The following is a 22,351-nucleotide window of genomic DNA, read 5'->3' on the forward strand; positions in this document are numbered from 1 at the left end:
TACTATTGCATTACATAGTAAAATTACTGTACCTCTGTGACTTCCACAATGCATTATCAACATGTGAAAGAAGAGACATAACATCATCGTTGATCAATGGTAACATAACTGAGAGGCAAGTTAAAAGCATATCAATCATTTTAGAGTTGTAAAAAGATTGTTATGCCTTTTCATGTGTCGAAAACAGAACTTCTCCAGATTTCATGCACTTACACCTTTTTATAATGGACTGACAGTTACATTTGGATATTTCTTCTAAATCCTAGGTAGGTTATGCATTAAATGTATAGGCTACGCCTAACAATATATTTCCTTGACTTATCTCTGACACCATGACAGGGTTTTAGGAGAGACATATTTTCTAACTGTAATCGAGCCCATTTAAATGATAGGTCCATGCATGATTCAGCCCTTTCATCTGATTAATTACAGTTTATTGAGTGTTTGTAGTGGAGCACTTTTTAATGGAGAATCCAATCACATATTGGTGTGGCTCATATGGGGTTGTAACTAATGACCAGTGGGCATTGTGTCCTAATAACGTACTCCATACAATTATCGCTGGGAATTCAGAACTACCCACTCTCCACATGGCTGCTCGCTCAGCCTCACATCAACCTTCCATGCTTCCCTGGTACCCAAACCCGCCCTGCCCTACCTTGTCATTGTTACGGAGAATCAGTGAAATCTCATAGGTCTCTGAGGGCGTATAATTCTGGAACACAATCTCCGAGGGGTATGGCTGGAACATGGCCTGGTCCACATCAATGGTAGAGAACTGAGAACAGCACAGAGGAAAAGTAAAAAAGACAGGATTCTTAGGGTAGGAACAATAACATACTTTTTTGAGCAAGCCACATTGTGCCTTTAGTAACACACATATTACAAAATAATATTACATAATAACTGTAGACAATTGCAATTGTTTAAGTTACATTAGATGGTCTCTACTACTACAGTAGAAGGTCACATCAGACAATGCTGACTAAGGGAAGGCTGATAACAGGCCTGGTTCATAAACTTAATATCAATTCTGTCAAAATGACCTTCATCTCATAATGATGATACATTCTGTATTCTGCAACTGTGGAAATATACTCCACACAATCGGCCAGCTTGTAAGTGAAAAAGAGAATGCCTTGATTTGAACCCCCTTCATCCTATTTGACTTAATTTTGTATACAATTTCAGAAGATGGGCTCTGATTTAAGGACAAGCTTTGGAAAATAATTATATTAACTAACATTAGTATTACAGAGGCAAGAAAACGCTGGAGGTAGAAAGGGGCAAAGAGAGAGAGAGAGAGAGGTGCAGAGAGCAGATGCTTTATACGATTTGTTCCTTCAATCGAGTGATCGTGGCATGCAACTATGGTTTTCCTTCACAGAAAAAACAATTGAGTGATCGTGGCATGCAACTATGGTTTTCCTTCACAAAAAATATATTAGTACAACACATTCGACAGACAATATCTTCATTTTCATCAGATGATAACAGAAGTGCAATGCTATTCGGCTAGCAGCCACACAAGTAAATGAGCTTACAATGAAAAAGCAAGGTATTTTTTGCAAAAACGTTGCATGGCCATCATATTTCTAATGTTTATCTTAGAATTAATGTAGCCAGCTACATTTCCTAATGTTTTGCTGAAAGTTAATCTTGCACCAAAAGTACAGGAGAAAGGTAGCTACACATCTGCTCATAGAATGCCTGTTCATGAATTCTCATCAGAGTGGAAAAAAATTAACGTTGGTCTGATGACGAGCAGAAATTACAATAAGAAGCATTTTAGATCTGCCTTCACAAAACGCTTCAAGATATTCATTTTCCCCCCCTTCTTTTACCACTTTTTCTCCCCAATTGGTAGTTACAGTCTTGTCTCATCGCTGCAACTCCCGTACAGACTCAGGAGAGCCGAAGGTCGTGAGCCGTGCGTCCTCCGAAACACAACCCAACCAAGAGACTGCACTGCTTCTTGACACAATGCCCACTTAACCCGGAAGCCAGCCACACCAATGTGTCAGAGGAAACACGGTACACCTAGCGACTGTGTCAGTGTGCACTGCGCCCGGCCCGCCACAGGAGTCACTAGTGCGCGATGAGACAAGGACATCCCTGCCGGCCAAACCCTCCCCTAACCCGGATGACGATGAGCCAATTGTGCACCGCCCCATGAGTCTCCCGGTCGCAGCCGGCTGCGACAGAGTCTTGACTCAAACCCAGAATCTCTAGTGGCACAGCTAGCACTGCGATTCAGTGCCTTAGACCACTGCGCCACTCGGGAGGCCAGCAAGATATTTCTTATGCGTTTTATATATTTTGTTCTATGTGAAAAACTAAATTCTGCATTAACGTGACCCCTGAGCCTAAACATATATAATATTAGACTAAAACATAATAATTTCAAACCTTGCTTACATTTGTATACAATCACATATACTGTATCTTTCTACTATGTGTGGGAATACTTTGGAAATTTATTTATTTTTGCTCAGAAAAATTGTAGAATCACCCGCGGGCCAAACTCGGCCTGTAGGCCGCGAGTTGGGAAATCCTGTTGTAGTGCATTTGCATAGACTTTACCTTCTGGTGAGTGGTCTCAGTCATGTCTATCAGCTCTAGAATGCGTGGTGGGTGCATCGCATGTGTATTTGCCAGACGCTCCTCCGTAGATTGAGACATCTCTTGTGCAAAAGCGGATGGTGTCAACTACATTGAGAAAGGGAATTCAATGAACAGAATCCATGAGTGATCATTAAATAAAAATGTCCATCCTTGACCACAGACATATTCCTGGAATGTTATTATTCTCCCCTTTTAGAATAGGTCAACTCAAACACATATTCTGCTTAATTTCCCCCATAATAACATCTCTCCATCAGTTAGTTCATCAATAAGTAAACATAGAACTGCACTCATTTCAAAGTCAGGGACACATTTTTATATATATAAATTAATAATGAAGTAGGAGGATATATTCAATAATAGATGCAAGTCATGTGTATATTGAAAACATACACTCCATATGAATGTACTCACTTTTTTAGGCATATCCTCTCTTCTAACTAGTTTGGGATTCCTGGGTGCCACCACTTTGCTCTTGAATCCCTCTGGTATTTTCAGAGGCAGGCTTGGCAGAGCCGCATGGGATGCCTGAACCTTGGAGGTGGGCATTGCAAAGTTGGATCTTCCTTTGTTTAGTTCATTTGAGAATACAGCGGATCCTGTTGAATATGAATAAATTCATTTATTTAGAAATCAACAAGACAGACTCACTAAGAGTCTTTATTCTAGTAGATACACTACCCTTCAAAAGTTTGGGTTCACTTAGTGTCACGAGAATTTTCAATCCCAATGATAATAACTGACAATCAATAGCTCTGACCAATCCCTGAGATCTGTAAGACCATGGGTTTAATAACAATTAGTCAAAGACTCAGCTTATGCAAAAAGATAGTACAGTTTATTCACGAGAACGTTCTGAAGTCCATTATTCAAAGACATCCATTTTATAGCTACGCACATACTTCCACACAAACAGTAGGTATCCTACGCACATACTGTACATACACACAAACAGTAGGTGAGTTTTATCCTTCTCCATAGTTCTCACCACTGTTCTTCTGTGTTTTCTTAGGCACACACACATTTCTCTCTCTCCCAGTCCAACCTAATTCGACTTGTGTTTAATACTTTAAGTATTCCTTATACATGCAACATAAACGATACTCGCTAATGGTTACGTTTCAGGGTAGAATTATTTAATCATTATCTTTAAACAGATCAATGATTTTATCACTTAGTAATGTCCGTGTTTTTTTTTTTTAAGCCATTTTTTTGTCCATTAAAATAACATAAAATTTATCAGAAATACAGTGTAGACATTGTTAATGTTGTAAATGACTATTGTAGCTAAAAACTGCAGATTTTTAATAGAATATCTACATAGGAGTACAGAGGCACATTATCAGCAACCATCACTACTGTGTTCCAATGGCACGTTGTGTTAGATAATCCAAGTTTATCATGTAAAAGGCTAATTGATCATTAGAAACCCCTTTTGGAATTATGTTAGCACAGCTGAAAACTGTTGTGGTGATTAAAGCAGCAATAAAACTGGCCTTCTTTAGACTAGTTGAGTATCTGGAGCATCAGCATTTGTGAGTTTGATTACAGGCTCAAAATGGCCAGAAACAAATACCTTTTTTCTGAAACAACGCTGTGTTCTTTAGACTAGTTGAATATCTGGAGCATTGGCATTTGTGGGTTAAATTACAGGCTCAAAATGGGCAGAAACAAACACCTTTCTTCAGACAATGCTGTGTACTACTCCCTTCACAAAACAGCACAAACTGGCCCTAACCAGAATAGAAAGAGGAGTGGGAGGCCCCGGTGCACAACTGAGCAAGAGGACAAGTACATAAGGGTGTCTAGTTTGAGAAACAGACCTCTCACAAGTCCTCAACTGGCAGGTTCATTAAATAGTACCCGCAAAACACCAGTCTCAACATCAACAGTGAAGATGATGGCCTTCTATGCAGAGTTCCTCTGTCCAGTATCTGTGTTCTTTTGCCCATCTTAATCTTTAATTTTTATTGGCCAATCTGAGATATGGAGTTTTCTTTGCAACTCTGCCTAGAAGGCCAGCATCCTGGAGTCGCCTCTTCACTGTTGACGTTGAGACTGGTTGAAGCTGCAAGTTGAGGACTTGTGAGGCGTCTGTTGCCGGGGGCGGGACACGAGCGCCCCGGGATGCGGGCACTGAAGGGGAGTTCGCCCAGGGCGCCATATAAACTAGAACCGCCACATACACTTGAAACAAATCTCCAAACCGAAAACTGCAGCCCAAAATGCTTTCTGCTACTTAGATCAGTGAAATGTAAGCTAAACTGACAACGGAGTGAAGAGCAGAAATCAACTAGCAAGCAAGTCGCAGCAATGAAGAACGCGAAGGGTGGAGAATTCTGGCACATGGGAGATTTTCGGCACAACACCTGGATGTCTCGTATCCAACTTATATCAGTACACTCGTAACAACTTAAGCATTACGAAACTTCTATTCGATCAAATAAACCTCAATAACTTAGCAAATAAACCATTCATTTTTTGTTGACCAAATTCACCACTCTCTCATTAATCGCCATACAAAAAACGAATTCATTGTGGGCGAAAAAACGAAACCTGAGTTGGGCCTCTCTCTTCCTCCCTGCTGAAGTTATGTTACTTGGCAAGTCTGGTGGTAAACAGTGCTCAAAAGTAATTTATTTCGTGTTTTGGATCAATTACAGCCTGTGCGCAGAGATAACAGTTCTTCAGCACTGTAGCTAGAATTGTCTTTACTTTGGCTGAGTAATTTATTATTATTGGTGGTAACGAAGGTATATTGAATCCATCAAAATGTGTCAATATTTCGTCTGGCGTTCAAATCTGCAAACAGTACAATAACGTTATACTAGCAACCAACTAACGTTAGCAACTAGCTAACGTTAGCTATAAACTTCAGTAAATGTGTCTACATTATCAAACCAGTTCAAACATTTTATACTCAGTTCTAGGTTCTTTATATTCCTAGTAACCAGGCATTGGCATTTGTTTTGAAACTTACAGAATAGTCACCAATAGTTGTCCCTCTCTTTCTCTCCTTTCAGTTTGTAGCGCATTTAGCCGTTACCATGGCACCGACTCTACAGGCGTGCTGGTTTCTTCTCATTGGTCACGTGGTCCTCATTGATCATTGGTCACGTGTCCAAAGCGGGAATAAAAGGGTGGGTTTCGGGGAGGCAACGTCAGAAACAATGTATCCAAATGTACCTCTGAGACGAACCAACCCATACTCTCTTATTAGAGTGACCAGTCTTCTATCTAGCCGCCTATGTTAAACCCATTAATGATCAAAGTTAATAATTCTAATTGGGTATCAAGATGACAAATGTTAGATTTATCTAACTAGGCTTCATTAGTAGGCTATGCATGCATTCCTTTCTGAGCACTCAAACTACATGTGAAATCAAATCAAATCAAATCAAATTTATTTATATAGCCCTTCGTACATCAGCTGATATCTCAAAGTGCTGTACAGAAACCCAGCCTAAAACCCCAAACAGCAAGCAATTCAGGTGTAGAAGCACGGTGGCTAGGAAAAAATCCCTAGAAAGGCCAATACCTAGGAAGAAACCTAGAGAGGAACCAGGCTATGTGGGGTGGCCAAGATTATAACAGAACATGGCCAAGATGTTCAAATGTTCATAAATGACCAGCATGGTCGAATAATAATAAGGCAGAACAGTTGAAACTGGAGCAGCAGCACAGTCAGGTGGAAGTTGAAACTGGAGCAGCAGCATGGCCAGGTGGACTGGGGACAGCAAGGAGTCATCATGTCAGGTAGTCCTGGGGCATGGTCCTAGGGCTCAGGTCAGTTGAAACTGGAACAGCAGCATGGCCAGGTGGACTGGGGACAGCAAGGAGTCATCATGTCAGGTAGTCCTGGGGCATGGTCCTAGGGCTCAGGTCCTCCGAGAGAGAGAAAGAAAGAGAGAAGGAGAGAATTAGAGAACGCACACTTAGATTCACACAGGACACCGAATAGGACAGGAGAAGTACTCCAGATATAACAAACTGACCCCAGCCCCCCGACACATAAACTACTGCAGCATAAATACTGGAGTAACAGTTTGGAAGTCTTGTTAGACAATATGTATGCTACATTTGGGGTATTAATCTATAAATTGTGGTGCCAGCATATTTGTAATGTTTGCTATCAAAAATGTTTAATGTTTCTTTAACAGTTATTTTATCCCAGTAGACATATGCATGAGTATGCACTAGGTAGTAGAACCTGTGAAAGATCATGAATAATAGAGTAGCAGACTATTTTGTCCTGAAGACCCTGATACCAGGGGATTTCTCTCAAAATGCACATGCCTATTCTGCATCACCAAAAAATTACAGAATGAGTCCAGGCCTAACTCCCTATGCCACATTAATTGATAAGATATCAGGTTGAGTTAGAACATGACTTCAGCAAATGGGCCGATAAAGACCTTGAAGTAGCCTGCAAACTGCAATATTTCTCGATGTAGTCCTACACAACCAGGCCAAAACCTGACGTCTAACCACACTTTTTGCATTTCACATGAGTCAGAGCACATGGAGACATTCAAAAGAGTGGGCATATTTTATTATATTTTGGGGGGGGATTCCCCCCCCCCCCCCAGCCCAAATCATAGTTGACTAATTGAGGTCTCTGCTCTGAGTGTTAACCAAACTATTAACGTGGGTATTTTCAGTGTGAGAGCGTGGTTTCAGGTAGAAAAAAGTTCCCCTTCATGCACCTTCACTGTCAGTAAATCATTGTTTTGTGGTTAAGCTTTAATGTAGAGTTATGTATTATTTGTTCTGCTTTAGTCATAGGATCCTTTCAGTTCCCTATGTTGTCAAGGTTTATTGCGCGGGTCAGTGAGCGCCCCAGTCTGTTAGACAATTGGATTAGAACAACGAGACCTTTCAAAGGAACCGCAAGTTCAACGACTCCTCCTCCGTCACGCCACCCTCCCATCACTGACCTTGTCCTACGAGTACCATTTGTCGCTAAACGCTGTGCCTGAAGAACAAACCATTTCTACTGTAGCTTTACCTCATCATCAGCAATGAACAAGTCATCCTCAAACAAATGCAGGTAAGATAACATATTGGTGTATATCGAAGTAAAACGAAGTGAACGGTTGTCCTCCTGATAGGCTACACAGTAGAGCCTATAATAATTTTCACAGTAACCCATGAAAGTTCTGCCAAAATGCCAGTTTAGGTCAGTAAAATCGTCATATCGTAGGTAACAATGTGTCGGTGGATTAGGCTACATGAAATAGGCATATTTTTGACATATGGCAAGAGATTATCGTGGCTCTATTTGATAGATATCAATACAAATAGTTGATTTACATATCGAAAATGTATATTGTTTATAAGGTTAACAATATTTAAGCTTTTTATCTCCCTATCATTGTTAGTAACTAGGCTGCCTACATCCTCATACGTAGATACACGTTAGCGTGGGCAGCACTTAAAGAAACATGCTTCCTTTTCATGCAAACTCTATGCAAAACGAATTCAAGCATTGAAAGTAGCCCTAGCTTTTGCCAGCTCATTTGAAAGGAAAGGGACTCGCCGTTGTCTGTCAATAAATACAAAATGAGTGGCCATTGTGCGTGTTCATTGTGCGCTTGGTTCAGTAGGAGTGTGCAGTCGCGCGGCTCTGTGGACCATCCTGAATGGAATGCGCTGATCCCGCAGCAGGCAGCAGCACCACGGACAGCTCCGCACTGCGCTGCCACTGAATCATCCAATCCTGCTGCTTATTTCACTTGCTCACTGAGCCTTTGTAGCTCCCACCATTTTACTACAGCGAGCAGAAGGTTGAATTGCCACTATTTTCCATTTTAAATCCAGCTTTATTATGAAGCGTATACAACCCATAAAACATGCCCTGCCGATATAAAAGTTTATGGTGCCTGGAGGTTTATTGCTAACATCGAATATGAGGATGATATTTATTTTTTTATTTGCAGAACTCAAACTGCCTTCTGCAACTAATGTTTGTTAGAGTGACCTCTAGTCAAGTGATCTAATTGGGTTTATGGTAACTTATAAAAGCTGTGTAAGCCTGCTTTTAAATTACAGGACTTGCAATCAATCATTCACCCGATGAGTTTGCCGACAACAGTGATGTGTCTCAAATGAAGTCGATGTGCTTGTAGAGTTTGAATGTGTAGAAGTTAATTACATTTTGTTGAACTCACGATTCAATTTAATTCAAGTAGATAAACTCTCTTTCTCTTTCTCTCTCTCTCTCTCTCTCTCTCTCTCTCTCTCTCTCTCTCTCTCTCACACACACACACACACACACACACACACACACACACACACACACACACACACACACACACACACACACACACACACACACACACACACTACCAAGAGAGGGGGTTACAGGGTGTGTTGTGTCTGTGATTCTGTTTTTACCAGCTGTAGAAGTTGCTAAGATACTTTTGAAGATCACCCTTCTGTAATTGACAGGTTGAGCTCATCAACTAAGAAAAGTTACTATTGGTTGTGTTCAGATGAAAGGTATATAGTAACCTATCTCAGCTGAAACACAGATTATCTTTGATGATTTAAATTAACGTCAGGATTGTGGGTTCGATTCCTGTGACCACCCATATGTAAAAATATATGCACAAATTAATGTAAGTCACTTTGGATAGAAGCTTCTGCTGAATGGCATATATTATTATTATATTTCACTGAATAGCATGCACTTACTATGTTTCTTTCCTCAGTTACAAATATGAGGATTATAGAGAAACAGCTGATTGGTTGCTGTCCCACACTGAGCAGAGGCCTAAAGTAGCCATCATCTGTGGCTCTGGCCTGGGCGGCCTGGCTGACCTGCTGGACAACAAGACTGTGTTTCCCTACAAGGACATCCCATGCTTCCCCAACAGCACAGGTCAGACAATATCCTTATCCTGTACTGTCCCACCGGAAAATGTACAGCAACACACTGTCTTCAGTTTGTACATGCATCATTACATCATCCTGTAGACATTACATACTATCTTACAGTGTTATGCTTAGTGAACACTTGACCAAAGTTCAATATATGTTATAATGATCATTGATAACTTATGCATTTAATCATTTAATATTAGATAAGAAATATTTAAGTGGATGTTTTGAAAGTTGAAGTAAGAACACCAGTCTTTCACTGTGACCCAGAACCAGACCTTCACCCAATGCTGGCTGCTGCTTCCTGTCCTTGGGACCTGACTGAAATATTTACATTCAGTAATTCTATAAAAATGCTCCACCTTTTTTTCTTGTTGCACCACTGCAGTACAAGGACATGCCAGTCAGCTGGTCTTTGGGGAGCTGCAGGGGAAGCAGTGTGTCTGCATGCAGGGCCGCTTCCACTTCTACGAAGGCTACAACATTGCCACAGTGAGCTCCACTCTCTCCACCCACCAGAGCCATATCCTCATTACATTTTTTATGTACTGTATGTTGTGGAAGTGTATTGAAATGCTTGTATATCCCATGGTAAACCTGACACCTGTTTTATGGGATGATATTTAATTTTAAATGCAGCTACTATATTCTTTCAAATGAGTAGTGAGGATACTCAATGATACTTCACCAGTTTGTACTTTTATGAAGAACATAAGTACCATAATATTAGAATAACACAGTTAGTGTCTTGAGTTAGCTTTTAACCTCTGTAAAAGTAGCATACCAGGCAATTTGGGTTAACCTTTGACAGTGTGAGTTGAATTTTCATCGTAAATCTTTGGACACAATATAATCTGCACTCTGACATGATAAGACACACACTCTACACACACCTACACATGGATGTTGTATTGTAAATATGTGATAGTGGAGTAGTAGCCTGAGGGAACACACTAAATGAAAACAGTGCAGGCTTGCTATTAAAAAATGTTAGTACTGAGCATGTGATCTCTTATCTCTAGTTCTTCTTTCTCTCTAGGTGACATACCCGGTGCGAGTGTTCTTCCTGCTCGGGGTGGAGACCCTGATTGTCACTAATGCTGCTGGGGGGCTGAACCCCAACTTTAAAGTAGGTGACATCATGCTGATCAAGGATCACATCAACATGCCAGGCTTTGCAGGCCAGAACCCACTGTGTGGTCACAACGATGAAAGGTGAGCCTTCCATCACTCCTGGTTAGAATAGCAGTCTCTTGATCTTTGGAAGGAAGGGTCATGTTGCACGTTCCTGCTGTCTGAGAAGCCTGATTACTGGCATTATATTACAGTAAAGCGCATGGGTATTATACTTGTGGACTTCTTGGATTGTACTTTATCCTTTACCTGACATTGAGGGTCTCTGATATGACACAGGACTTTATGTATCTCTTCAGGTTTGGAGTCCGTTTTCCCTGCATGTCGGACGCCTATGACAAAGACCTTTCTATACTGGCCAAAGAGACTGCTGAGGAGCAGGGCTGTTCCTCCTTCATCCAGCAAGGCGTGTACTGCATGGTGGCAGGTCCCAACTTTGAGACCATCGCAGAGTGCAGAGCTCTCCAGAAACTAGGCGCAGATGCTGTGGGTTAGTATGGTTCATTGGGCTTTATCAATGCCCTGAAATCTTTCAATAGATGTCCATTTCTTCTACAGAACTCTGGTGCTTGTCTTCTTTTTCACCCTCTCTGTGCTCTGTAGGTATGAGTACAGTCCCTGAGGTGGTGGTGGCTCGTCACTGTGGTCTTCGTGTCTTTGGCCTGTCTCTCATCACCAACAAGGTGGTCACAGACTACGACAGCCTGGAGAAGGCCAACCATGAGGAGGTACTGGATACCACAAGAATGCGCACTCAGGACCTACAGAGGCTGATCAGTAACCTGCTGGCTAAGATGTAGATCAGCCCCAGTCTGTCTGTGTTAACTGCCCAGGAACATAGCTACTGTAAGGTGATGTTATACAGAAAGCACAGATGCATATATTCTAGAGAAATAGCTAGCAGACAGATCATTGCAATCATATGATATACGTAATTTGAAGGAAAGGCTAGATAGCTTTAAATAATGTCTTATTTGTTTACATTTCTCAGCACAGAGGCTAATGCTAGTATTGCTACTTCAGTTTGATTTGACATCTTATAGGCTAGGATTTGTCTTCATTGTGTAATCTCTAAACTGAAGCACTGTAAAGAGGCATACTAACCAAACTCACCTCTTCAAAAAGGGGTTGTCCACATGGCTATAAAGTAATGTAATACTTGAAAATAATATATTCCTTTGAATTAAAACAAAACTGAAAATGCATCACACTGAAGTGTAAGATATGTAGCCTTCATGTACATTAATGTATTGCACAATTATTAAGTACAAATGAATCTCATGGTCAATGTGATCATGGGATCAAGCACTGAAAGTCAAATCAATGGTCTGTATATCACGTGGACCAACAATCATTGTGTTGTTGCTCATTAGTAATGATTAACAATGTATATTTCTTCCTTGTTAGACTTATTATTCTACCTTTCTAGAATCCGACTGCTACTCGATGGAGAGATCGCCAAAACTCATCATGGTTATAAGAATAATCAAATTTCTCAGAGTGATGAGAAGTAAAACTTTTTTTTTAAACTAACATACACTGAATATACCAAACATTAGGAACACCTTCCTAATATTGAGTCGGGGCATGGATTCTACAAGGTGTTTAAAGCGTTCTACAGGGATGCTGGCCCATGTTGACTCCAATGCTTTCCACAGTTGTGTCTAATTGGCTGGATGTCCTTTGGGTGGTGGATCATTCTTTATACACATGGGAAGCTGTTGAGTGTGAAAAACCCATCAGCCTTACAGTTCTTGACACAAACCGGTGCGCCTGTCACCTACTACCATACCCCGTTCGAAGGCATGTAAATCTTTTGTCTTGCCCATTCACCCTCTGAATGGCACAAGGCTTAAAATCCCTTCTTTAACTTGTCTCCTCCCCTTCATCTACACTGATTGAAGTGGAGTTAACAAGTGACATCAATAAGGGATCGTAGCTTTCACCTGGATTCACCTGGTCATTCTATGTCATGGAAAGAGCAGGTGTCCTTAATGTTTTGTATATTGGGGACCAGTTATTTTCGTAATCATAAAAAGGAGACTGTTGTTGTCAGATGTTTTTCACAGTTGAGGAGTAGTAATGTACTGTATGTAGGAGATTAACTTCTTTACTTTCATTTCAGTTGTCCTAAAATCGAATGTATTTTCACATAATATACGGTTTAAAACCAGCAAATTACACTTATAAAATTGTGTACTGTTATTGTGAGAGTCACATGCAGTATAGGCAAAACAATACTGAGAACCTTGAGTAGGAGGTTGTGTGTGTGTGTGCTTGCGTGAGGGTGTTTGTGCAGGAGCAATGTTAGTGTGAGATTACAGGTAGTGAAAATCCTTTGAACGGAATGGTTTATTACCTCTTGTTTATGTTCATATTGACTCATGAGCAATATGGGAAGAGAACAGTCTTTTAATGTGTTTCATAGAGCAGTACATTTATGTTATGCTTTGTTTTAAAAGGGCAAGTGGGCCTCCCGAGTAGCGCTGTGCCACTAGAGATTCTGGGTTCGAGTCCAGGCTCTGTCGAAGACCGGCCACGACCGGGAGACCCATGGGGCGGTGCACAATTGGCCTAGCGTTGTCCGGGTTAGGGGTGGGTTTGGCCGGCAGGGATGTCTTGTCCCATTGCGTACTAGTGACTCCTGTGGCGGGCCAGGCACAGTGCACGCTGACACGGTTGTCAGGTGTACGCTATTTCCTCCGACACATTGGTGCAGCTGGCTTACGGGTTAAGTGGGCATTGTGTCAAGAAGCAGTGCGGCTTGGTTGGGTTGTGAAGCTTCGCCTCTCCCAAGTCCGTACGGGAGTTGCAGTGATGAGACAAGACTGTAACTACCAATTGGGGAAAAATAAAAGGGCAAGTGAGATGATTATCATCATTAATGTTGATCAATAAAAAGAAGGAATCTGATGAAATGAGAGAAAAAGACAAGGGGGATACGCCCCCACGCAACATCCCTCCTCCCCATCTGTCACGAACCTTGCCGAAGACGGTGCCTCTTCCTGTTCGGGCGGTGCTCGGCGGTCGTCGTCGCCGGCCTATTAGCTGCCATCGATTCCCTTTCCGTTTGTTTTGGGTTATTGGGTAATTGGGTACACCTGTTTTGTATTAGGGTTTGTTTGTAGGGTATTTAAGGGCACTAGGCCCGCTGGGTATTTGTGCGGGCTTGTTTGTGTTACTCTGTGTTTGGTGGTGTGAGTTATTCATATATTTATTCTCCGGACTATTTTGTCCTGTTGTTTGGACCGGCAACTTATTATACGCCCTGTGTGTTGGCGTGACTGTTTTGTTGCGCTGGGGAATACATTTGAAAGAAAGACTGAACCCTGCTCTCTGCGCCTGATTCCACCCACCACCACTCCTAGTTGATCGTAACACCATCCCTATCAGTATTTTGAAATAACTGGGTCACAGCACTGAAAACATACAGTTGTAGTCGGAAGTTTACATACACCTTAGCCACCTACATTTAAACTCAGTTTTTCACAATTCCTGACATTTAATCCCAGTAAAAATTCCCTGTTTTAGGTCCGTTAGAATCACCACTTTATTTTAAAAATGTGAAATGTCAGAATAATAGTAGAGAGAATGATTTATTTCAGCTTTTATTTCTTTCATCACATTCCCAGTGGGTCGGAAGTTTACATACACTCAATTAGTATTTGGTAGCATTGCCTTTAAATTGTTTAACTTGGGTCAAATATTTTGGGTAGCCTTCCACAAGCTTCCCACAATAAATTGGGTGAATTTTGGCCCATTCCTCCTGAGAGAGCTGGTGTAACTGAGTGAGGTTTGAAGGCCTCCTTGCTCGCACACGCTTTTTCAGTTCTGCCCACAAATGTTCTATAGGATTGAGGTCAAAGATATATGATGGCCACTCCAAAACCTTGACTTTGTTGTCCTTAAGGCATTTTGCCACAACTTCAGAAGTATGCTTCGGGTCATTGTCCATTTGGAAGACCCATTTGTGACCAAGCTTTAACTTCCTGACCAATTTCTTGAGATGTTGCTTCAATATTTCCACATAATTTTCCTTCCTCATGATGCCATCTATTTTGGGAAGTACACCAGTCCCTCCTGGAGCAAAGCACCCCCACAACATGATGCTGCCACCCCCTTGCTTCACGATTGGGATGGAGTTCTTTGGCTTGCAAGCCTCCCCCTTTTTCCTCCCAACATAACGATGGTCATTATAGCCAAACAGATCTGTTTTTATTTATTCAAACCAGAGGGCATTTATCCAAAAAGTGCGATCTTTGTCCCCATGTGCAGTTGCAAACCATAGTCTGGCTTTTTTATGCCAGTTTTGGAGCACAGGCTTCTTCCTTGGTGAACTGCCTTTCAGATTAAGTCGATATTGGACTTGTTTTACTGTGGATATAGATACTTTTGTACATGTTTCCTCCAGCATCTTCACAAGGTAATTTGCTGTTGTTCTGGGATTGATTTGCACTTTTCGAATCAAAGTACGTTCATCTCTCCTTCCTGAGCGGTATGGCGGCTGCGTGGTCCCATGGTGTTTATACTTGGTACTATTGTTTGTACAGATAAACGTGGTACCTTCAGGCATTTGGAAATTGCTCCCAAGGATGAACCAGACTTGTGGAGGTCTACATTTTGGAAAGATGACTTGTGTCATGCACAAAGTAAATTTCCTAACCGACTTGCAAAACTATAGTTTGTTAAAGTGGTTGAAAAATGAGTTTTAATGATTCCAGCCTTAGTGTATGTAAACTTCCGACTTCAACTGTAGATATGGACACATCAACATATACACTAAACATGCTCCAAAATGTGGTGAATGAAAAGGAATTTCCCATCCCCAATCCATTACATAATTCAACAGTTCTGCCAACACACTGTAGAAGTGGAGCTGAGATGAAATATTAACACAGGGAGCCTATCAGCCTACCACCAGAAATAAAGAAATATCTCCAAAGATGCTTCTATCTATGGCAAGAAAATTACTCTTTTTAAAAATGGTTAAGAACAACATTATGTGTCATACAGAGTACAATCTAAGCTTGATGCCCTCAATCTCACACAAATGATCAATGAACCTACCAGGTACAACCCCAAATCCTTAAACACCGGCACCCTCATAGATATCATCCTAACCAACCTGCCCTCCAAATACACCTCTGCTGTCTTCAACCAGGATCTCAGCGATCACTGACTCATTGCCTGTGTCCGTAATGGGTCTGTGGTCAAATGACCACCCCTCATCACTGTCAAATGCTCATTAAAACACTTCAGCGAGCAAGCCTTTCTAATCGACCCGGCCCGGGTATCCTGGAAGGATAATGACCTCATTCCGACAGTAGAGGATGCCTGGTTATTCTTTAAAAGTGCTTTCCTCACCATTTTAAATAAGCATGCCCCATGCAAAAAATGTAGAACCAGGAACAGATATAGCCCTTGGTTCACTCCAAACCTGACTGCCCTTGACCAGCACAAAAACATCCTGTGGCGTACTGCATTAGCATCGAATAGCCCCTGCGATATGCAACTTTTCAGGGAAGTTAGGAACCAATATACACAGGCAGTTAGGAAAGCAAAGGCTAGCTTTTTCAAACAGAAATGTGCATCCTGTAGCACAAACTCCAAAAAGTTCTGGGACACTGTAAAGTCCGTGGAGAATAAGAGCACCTCCTCCCAGCTGCACACTGCACTGAGGCTAGGAAACACTGTCACCACCGATAAATCCATGATAATTGAGAATTTCAATAAGCATTTTTCTACAGCTGGCCATGCTTTCCACCTGGCTACCACTAACTCGGCCAACAGCCCTGCACCCCCCACAGCAACTTGCCCAAACCTCCCCCATTTCTCTTTCACCCAAATGCCTTTTACATGCCCTCCAACACCACGTCCAGCACCATCTGGTCTCCCATTCAGGGACTGACCAGGACCAACCCTGCTTAGTTTCAGAGGCAAGCCAGCACTGGGATGCAGGGTGGTATGATACTGGTAAAATTTTGAGCATAATGGTGCATCGTGGTGCAACCAGTCTGCAGCGCCTCTCACATTCTTTGGGGAGAACCCTGCATAAGCTTTACTGAATTCCTATCATTCAAATCTATTTGACCACCACACAAAGGTTAGATTAAAAACCACATGTCTGGAACAGTGCTGTGTTATAACAGGGAAGGCAACATTGGCATTGCTATGAGCGATAGTGCTACATCACAGTATTTAATTTAGCCACTTGCAGACGTGTAACTATTGCAGAGCTGTTTGGGCAATCTCATAGTTTATTGCATGATATCATGATGTCTCTGGGAGCAAGCTACGGTAGATACAATGTGTTAATCATACATTGCACACTTTGTTCCATTTTTGGCAGATGTCAGAGATTGTTTTTGTTTCCTCCTGTCTTTTTCCTCTTTTCTCTTTTCCAGGCACATCTTGCATCCCTTTTTGCAGCCCCCCCCCCCCCCCCCATCTCTCAAACAACAACTGCTAAATCATCGTAAAGATCCCAAATCCATTTTGGCTCACTACACATTAATGTCACTGCAACTTTGTTCTCTCAGGCCCCATATTTCAGGGACACTTTCCAAGATCTCTATGTGGATAACAGATTTCAGTTAACAGTAAACCCATATGAGTCACTAAACTTGTAAATCACTCACAATAAAATGCAATATGGTCTTTCTCTTCTATATAAACACACACCAAGCTAAAAAAAAAACAGTGCCCATTTTTAGATCAAGAGGCACGCTCTCCCTGTCTCTCCTACCCTGATATCTCTTAACAACACAGACACACACACACACACACACACACACACACATTTTGGTGTAATCAGTAAATAGCAATCCCACTGTTGACGGAGATACTTTTTTTTACTCTCTTGCATCAAATGTTCGAAGCTACCAGAGGGAGAGTCTGTAAAATACAGTGTAATAATAAGAGAGGGATTTAAAATTATTTTGGGAGATTCCCGCCTACACACACACCAGTGCACCGTGGAACAACACACACTCTTTTGAAAGTTTGTTTAAGTTTTTCTTTATTTGCTCATTAAAATCGCTAAATAGTAGAAGAAGAAAGAAAGAAAAGAGATACATGAGCAGCAGAGATGGGAACCACAATTGAAAACAACATTATCAGTCAGAGGCGGTTCTAATATGTATATGAACAATTGCTATTCCCTGTTTGCGTGTCAATCAATCTATATTCATGAAGGAGACAAAAACATTTCCTGAATAGAAAAAACCAGAGTGATAACCAAAAGAATGGAGGGGTGAAGGAAAAGAACACCAGTGCTATTGTCTTAAGGTCAATGCTTTAAACCTCTATGCATGGTGACAGCTCTCATCTCAGAATGATGATCTATCTGACCCTGTCTTGCCAATAAACGGGAGACTATTCCACGGTGAAAAGACCTGCGGAGGAAATAGACTGAGACATTGTTGCTGAATAAAGACTTTCAATATTTCCAAACTGGTCTGACAGCACTGGATCTGATGGAAGATGGGCCTGTTCAAATGGTATTGGCTGACTGTCTGTTATAGATCATATTAGCTAACCGCTAATTTTAGATTATGTTAGCTGAGATTCCATATAAAGTTATGGGTTATTGAGGCTTTGTGACATTTAAATGGTGTCTGTTGCACTAAACATGTTCTCATGAGCCATCCTGGTTGGTGGGTGTTACGCACGAAATAGGATACATTACATTGATGTTTCGGAGAGTTTTTTGTTCTGTATTGAGTGTCATAGTGGGGCGGCAGCGTAGCCTAGTGGTTAGAGCGTTGGACTAGTAACCGGAAGGTTGCAAGTTCAAACCCCTGAGCTGACAAGGTACAAATCTGTCGTTCTGCCCCTTAACAGGCAGTTAACCCACTGTTCCTAGGCCGTCATTGAAAATAAGAATTTGTTCTTAACTGACTTGCCTAGTTAAATAAAGGTAAAATAAATAGCCAGTGTCAGAGCCAGTGTCAGAGCCAGTGTCAGAGCCAGTGTCAGAGCCAGTGTCAGAGCCAGTGTCAGAGCCAGTGTCAGAGCCAGTGTCAGAGCCAGTGTCAGAGCCAGTGTCAGAGCCAGTGTCAGAGCCAGTGTCAGAGCCAGTGTCAGAGCCAGTGTCAGAGCCAGTGTCAGAGCCAGTGTCAGAGCCAGTGTCAGAGCCAGTGTCGCCTCTGCTTTATTCTCAATGGGGGTGTACAGTAATAAGCTCAAGTGGCCTTGAGAGGAAAACACACAGTATGTCATGAGGAGATAAGAGGAAGTGTGAGACTGCCAGGTTGTGGATGCATTGATTTACTGGACATATTTCTCAGTAACTGAGTTCATTCACAATTTTCATCACTAGTCATATTGTGACGCTGTGCCACAAAGCCAGGGCAGCTCAGTCCAGACAAAGTCATGGACTAAAGCCCACTTATAAGTTGCAGCCAGTAGCCTCTCACTGGAAACTCACATTATTACAGCAAGGTGTGTCCTCATTTCCGAGCTCAATACAGATAAGGCGTTGATCATTGTCATTCTTGACCTTTGAAACTCGATCTGCATGTCCAAGGATGTTTAAATGTATGTAAATGGTAATGAATGTAAAGTATTTTTGTCTGTAATGTATTTTTTTAATGTGTCGGACCCCAGGAAGACTGACTAGCTGTCGACCTAAACCAGATCTACCATTACCCTTGACATGACCACTCATAACAAGTGTGTTAAGATTTGCATGGTAAATGCGGTTTCATAATTGTAAAGGAATATGTTTGTTGGACGCTCTGGTCCTCAAAGAATTTCAGCCTTATCACTGAATCCTCCAGGGCCATATGAAATATGATTAGAGTGTGGATTTCTAATTCATCTGAATCCTTTCACCGAAGCCCTAGTAATTGGCATTAAAGCTGAGTGAGTTGTGCAAGCTTCTTTTAAACTCGGACAAAACAGAGATGCTTGTTCTAGGTCCCAAGAAACAAAGAGATCTTCTGTTGAATCTGACAATTAATCTTAATGGTTGTACAGTCGTCTCAAATAAAACTGTGAAGGACCTCGGCATTACTCTGGACCCTGATCTCTCTTTTGACGAACATATCAAGGCCATTTCAAGGACAGCTTTTTTCCATCTACGTAACATTGCAAAAATCAGAAACTTTCTGTCCAGAAATGATGCAGAAAAATTCATCCATGCTTTTGTCACTTCTAGGTTAGACTACTGCAATGCTCTACTTTCCGGCTACCCGGATAAAGCACTAAATAAACTTCAGTTGGTGCTAAATACGGCTGCTAGAATCCTGACTAGATCCCAAAAATTTGATCATATTACTCCGGTGCTAACCTCTCTACACTGGCTTCCTGTCAAAGCAAAGGCTGATTTCAAGGTTTTACTGCTAACCTACAAAGCATTACATGGGCTTGCTCCTACCTATCTCTCTGATTTGGTCCTGCCGACACGTACGCTACGGTCACAAGACGCAGGCCTCTTAATTGTCCCTAGAATTTCTAAGCAAACAGCTGGAGGCAGGGCTTTCTCCTATAGAGCTCCATTTTTATGGAACGGTCTGCCTACCCATGTCAGAGACGCAAACTCGGTCTCAACCTTTAAGTCTTTACTGAAGACTCATCTCTTCAGTGGGTCATATGATTGAGTGTAGTCTGGCCCAGGAGTGGGAAGGTGAACGGAAAGGCTCTGGAGCAACGAACCGCCCTTGCTGTCTCTGCCTGGCCGGTTCCCCTCTTTCCACTGGGATTCTCTGCCTCTAACCCTATTACAGGGGCTGAGTCACTGGCTTACTGGGGCTCTCTCAGGCCGTCCCTGGAAGGGGTGCGTCACCTGAGTGGGTTGATTCACTGATGTGGTCATCCTGTCTGGGTTGGCGCCCCCCCTTGGGTTGTGCCATGGTGGAGATCTTTGTGGGCTATACTCGGCCCTGTCTCAGGATGGTAAGTTGGTGGTTGAAGATATCCCTCTAGTGGTGTGGGGGCTGTGCTTTGGCAAAGTGGGTGGGGTTATATCCTTCCTGTTTGGCCCTGTCCGGGGGTGTCCTCGGATGGGTCCACAGTGTCTCCTGACCCCTCCTGTCTCAGCCTCCAGTATTTATGCTGCAGTAGTTTATGTGTCGGGGGGCTAGGGTCAGTTTGTTATATCTGGAGTACTTCTCCTGTCCTATTCGGTGTCCTGTGTGAATCTAAGTGTGCGTTCTCTAATTCTCTCCTTCTCTCTTTCTTTCTCTCTCTCGGAGGACCTGAGCCCTAGGACCATGCCCCAGGATTACCTGACATGATGACTCCTTGCTGTCCCCAGTCCACCTGGCCGTGCTGCTGCTCCAGTTTCAACTGTTCTGCCTTATTATTATACGACCATGCTGGTCATTTATGAACATTTGAACATCTTGGCCATGTTCTGTTATAATCTCCACCCGGCACAGCCAGAAGTGGACTGGCCACCCCACATAGCCTGGTTCCTCTCTAGGTTTCTTCCTAGGTTTTGGCCTTTCTAGGGAGTTTTTCCTAGCCACCGTGCTTCTACACCTGCATTGCTTGCTGTTTGGGGTTTTAGGCTGGGTTTCTGTACAGCACTTTGAGATATCAGCTGATGTACGAAGGGCTATATAAATACATTTGATTTGATTTAGCCTAGTCACCTAATTAAAGGCAGAGGGCGCAATAACCACATCAACAGTAGGCCTACATAGCACATCATGGAAAATAAATGTAGCCTAATGTGTGTAGTCATTTAGTTCAAAAAAAGTATTAGGCCTAAAGCACCTTATCCTTTTGCCTACCCGACTATGGTAAGACAAGTTTACCTTCTCACTAATACAGTTCACTTTGTGCTTGAATCATTGCTGAAAAGGAAGAATCTGACATTTACAAACTGTGCAACCATTTTTATTTTACAGAGAACTTACACTGGTCTGACATTACCGAAATCTGAGAAACTCAGAAGATTACAGTGCACAATCACGATGATCAGATTTGTACCATTCAAATTAACTTCGGTTTAATGAATCTATGAAACAGATGTGGATAGTGATGTTGGCCAGAAAAAGATCAGGGGTACAGTAGTTAAAAATCGGTGTCTATTCGGAACAGAAACAGATGCTTCCACCTAATGTGCAAAAAATAATAATTCTAACTCGAGACCACATGGTGTCAGAGTCCTGGAACCTCAGAGCAGGTGATTGAAAACCCATTCAAAGCTTCTACTGACATGCTTTAGAACATTTGTGACCCTGCATTCCATAATGTACAAGGTGGAGTCCACCATTAATCTTGTTCTTTCACAACACAAAGTAAAAACCAGTGCTTGGCTTTGAGGGAAAGTGTGTTACAGGGCGCCTGAACTGTGCTTTCCATGGCCCCTCAGAAACATACACCACAGGAGGCTACTGAGGGGAGGACGGCTCATAATAATGGCTGGAATGGAGTGAATGAAATGGTATCAAACATAGAAAACATGTGTTTGCTGCATTCGATAGCATTTCATTTATTCTGTTCTAGTGATGACTATGAGCCCGTCCTGTGATTTGATTTGCATGCAACAGCTGCATGCAGTGCAGTGGCTGTACAGCAGAAGTAAGACTACCATAATTACTACTATGCTCCTCAGTCCTACTGCACAGACATGTCTCCTCCCTGGGCTCTGGTTCTCCTGACTGAGGATAATACCCAAGCCTTTTGGAAATTCCTTGCTACCAGATTATCCTACTGTGATTGTAAACACAGATGTGTCCATGAAGTCTATTGAAAACAA

At 42.1% G+C, this 22,351-nt stretch overlaps 2 protein-coding genes across 3 annotated transcripts in view; one reads left to right on the plus strand and one right to left on the minus strand.

The window, feature by feature from the left end:
• The window catches only part of hydin (HYDIN axonemal central pair apparatus protein), a 67,219-nt gene extending 61,494 nt beyond the window's left edge, over positions 1 to 5,725 (minus strand). For both annotated transcript variants that reach the window (XM_020480698.2, XM_031822757.1), the window contains exons 1-4: positions 5,606 to 5,725; positions 3,040 to 3,224; positions 2,584 to 2,709; positions 659 to 778 (exon numbers count right to left, since the gene is read on the minus strand). In XM_020480698.2, coding sequence (XP_020336287.1) covers positions 659 to 778; positions 2,584 to 2,709; positions 3,040 to 3,174 — 381 coding nt within the window. In that variant the 5' untranslated portion in view covers positions 3,175 to 3,224; positions 5,606 to 5,725. The remainder of the gene's footprint in view (positions 1 to 658; positions 779 to 2,583; positions 2,710 to 3,039; positions 3,225 to 5,605) is intronic.
• Positions 5,726 to 7,423: 1,698 nt separating this feature from the next.
• pnp6 (purine nucleoside phosphorylase 6) lies at positions 7,424 to 11,851 on the plus strand. Its single transcript, XM_020480699.2, has 6 exons — positions 7,424 to 7,675; positions 9,339 to 9,508; positions 9,896 to 9,999; positions 10,547 to 10,722; positions 10,941 to 11,131; positions 11,245 to 11,851. Exons 1-6 carry the CDS (start codon positions 7,647 to 7,649, stop codon positions 11,439 to 11,441), a joined length of 867 nt encoding a protein of 288 aa, XP_020336288.1. The 5' UTR covers positions 7,424 to 7,646; the 3' UTR covers positions 11,442 to 11,851.
• The last annotated feature ends 10,500 nt before the right edge of the window (positions 11,852 to 22,351 follow it).

This window comes from Oncorhynchus kisutch, linkage group LG4 (genome assembly GCF_002021735.2).
Source record: "Oncorhynchus kisutch isolate 150728-3 linkage group LG4, Okis_V2, whole genome shotgun sequence".
Taxonomy (NCBI): domain Eukaryota; kingdom Metazoa; phylum Chordata; class Actinopteri; order Salmoniformes; family Salmonidae; genus Oncorhynchus; species Oncorhynchus kisutch.

Excerpts from the sequence above, each read along its gene's own strand:
- pnp6 (XM_020480699.2), top strand. The coding sequence starts at position 7,647 with ATGAACAAGTCATCCTCAAACAAATGCAG. Across the intron at positions 9,509-9,895 it reads ATGCTTCCCCAACAGCACAG|TACAAGGACATGCCAGTCAG; the intron begins GTCAGACAATAT and ends GCACCACTGCAG. Across the intron at positions 11,132-11,244 it reads ACTAGGCGCAGATGCTGTGG|GTATGAGTACAGTCCCTGAG; the intron begins GTTAGTATGGTT and ends TGTGCTCTGTAG.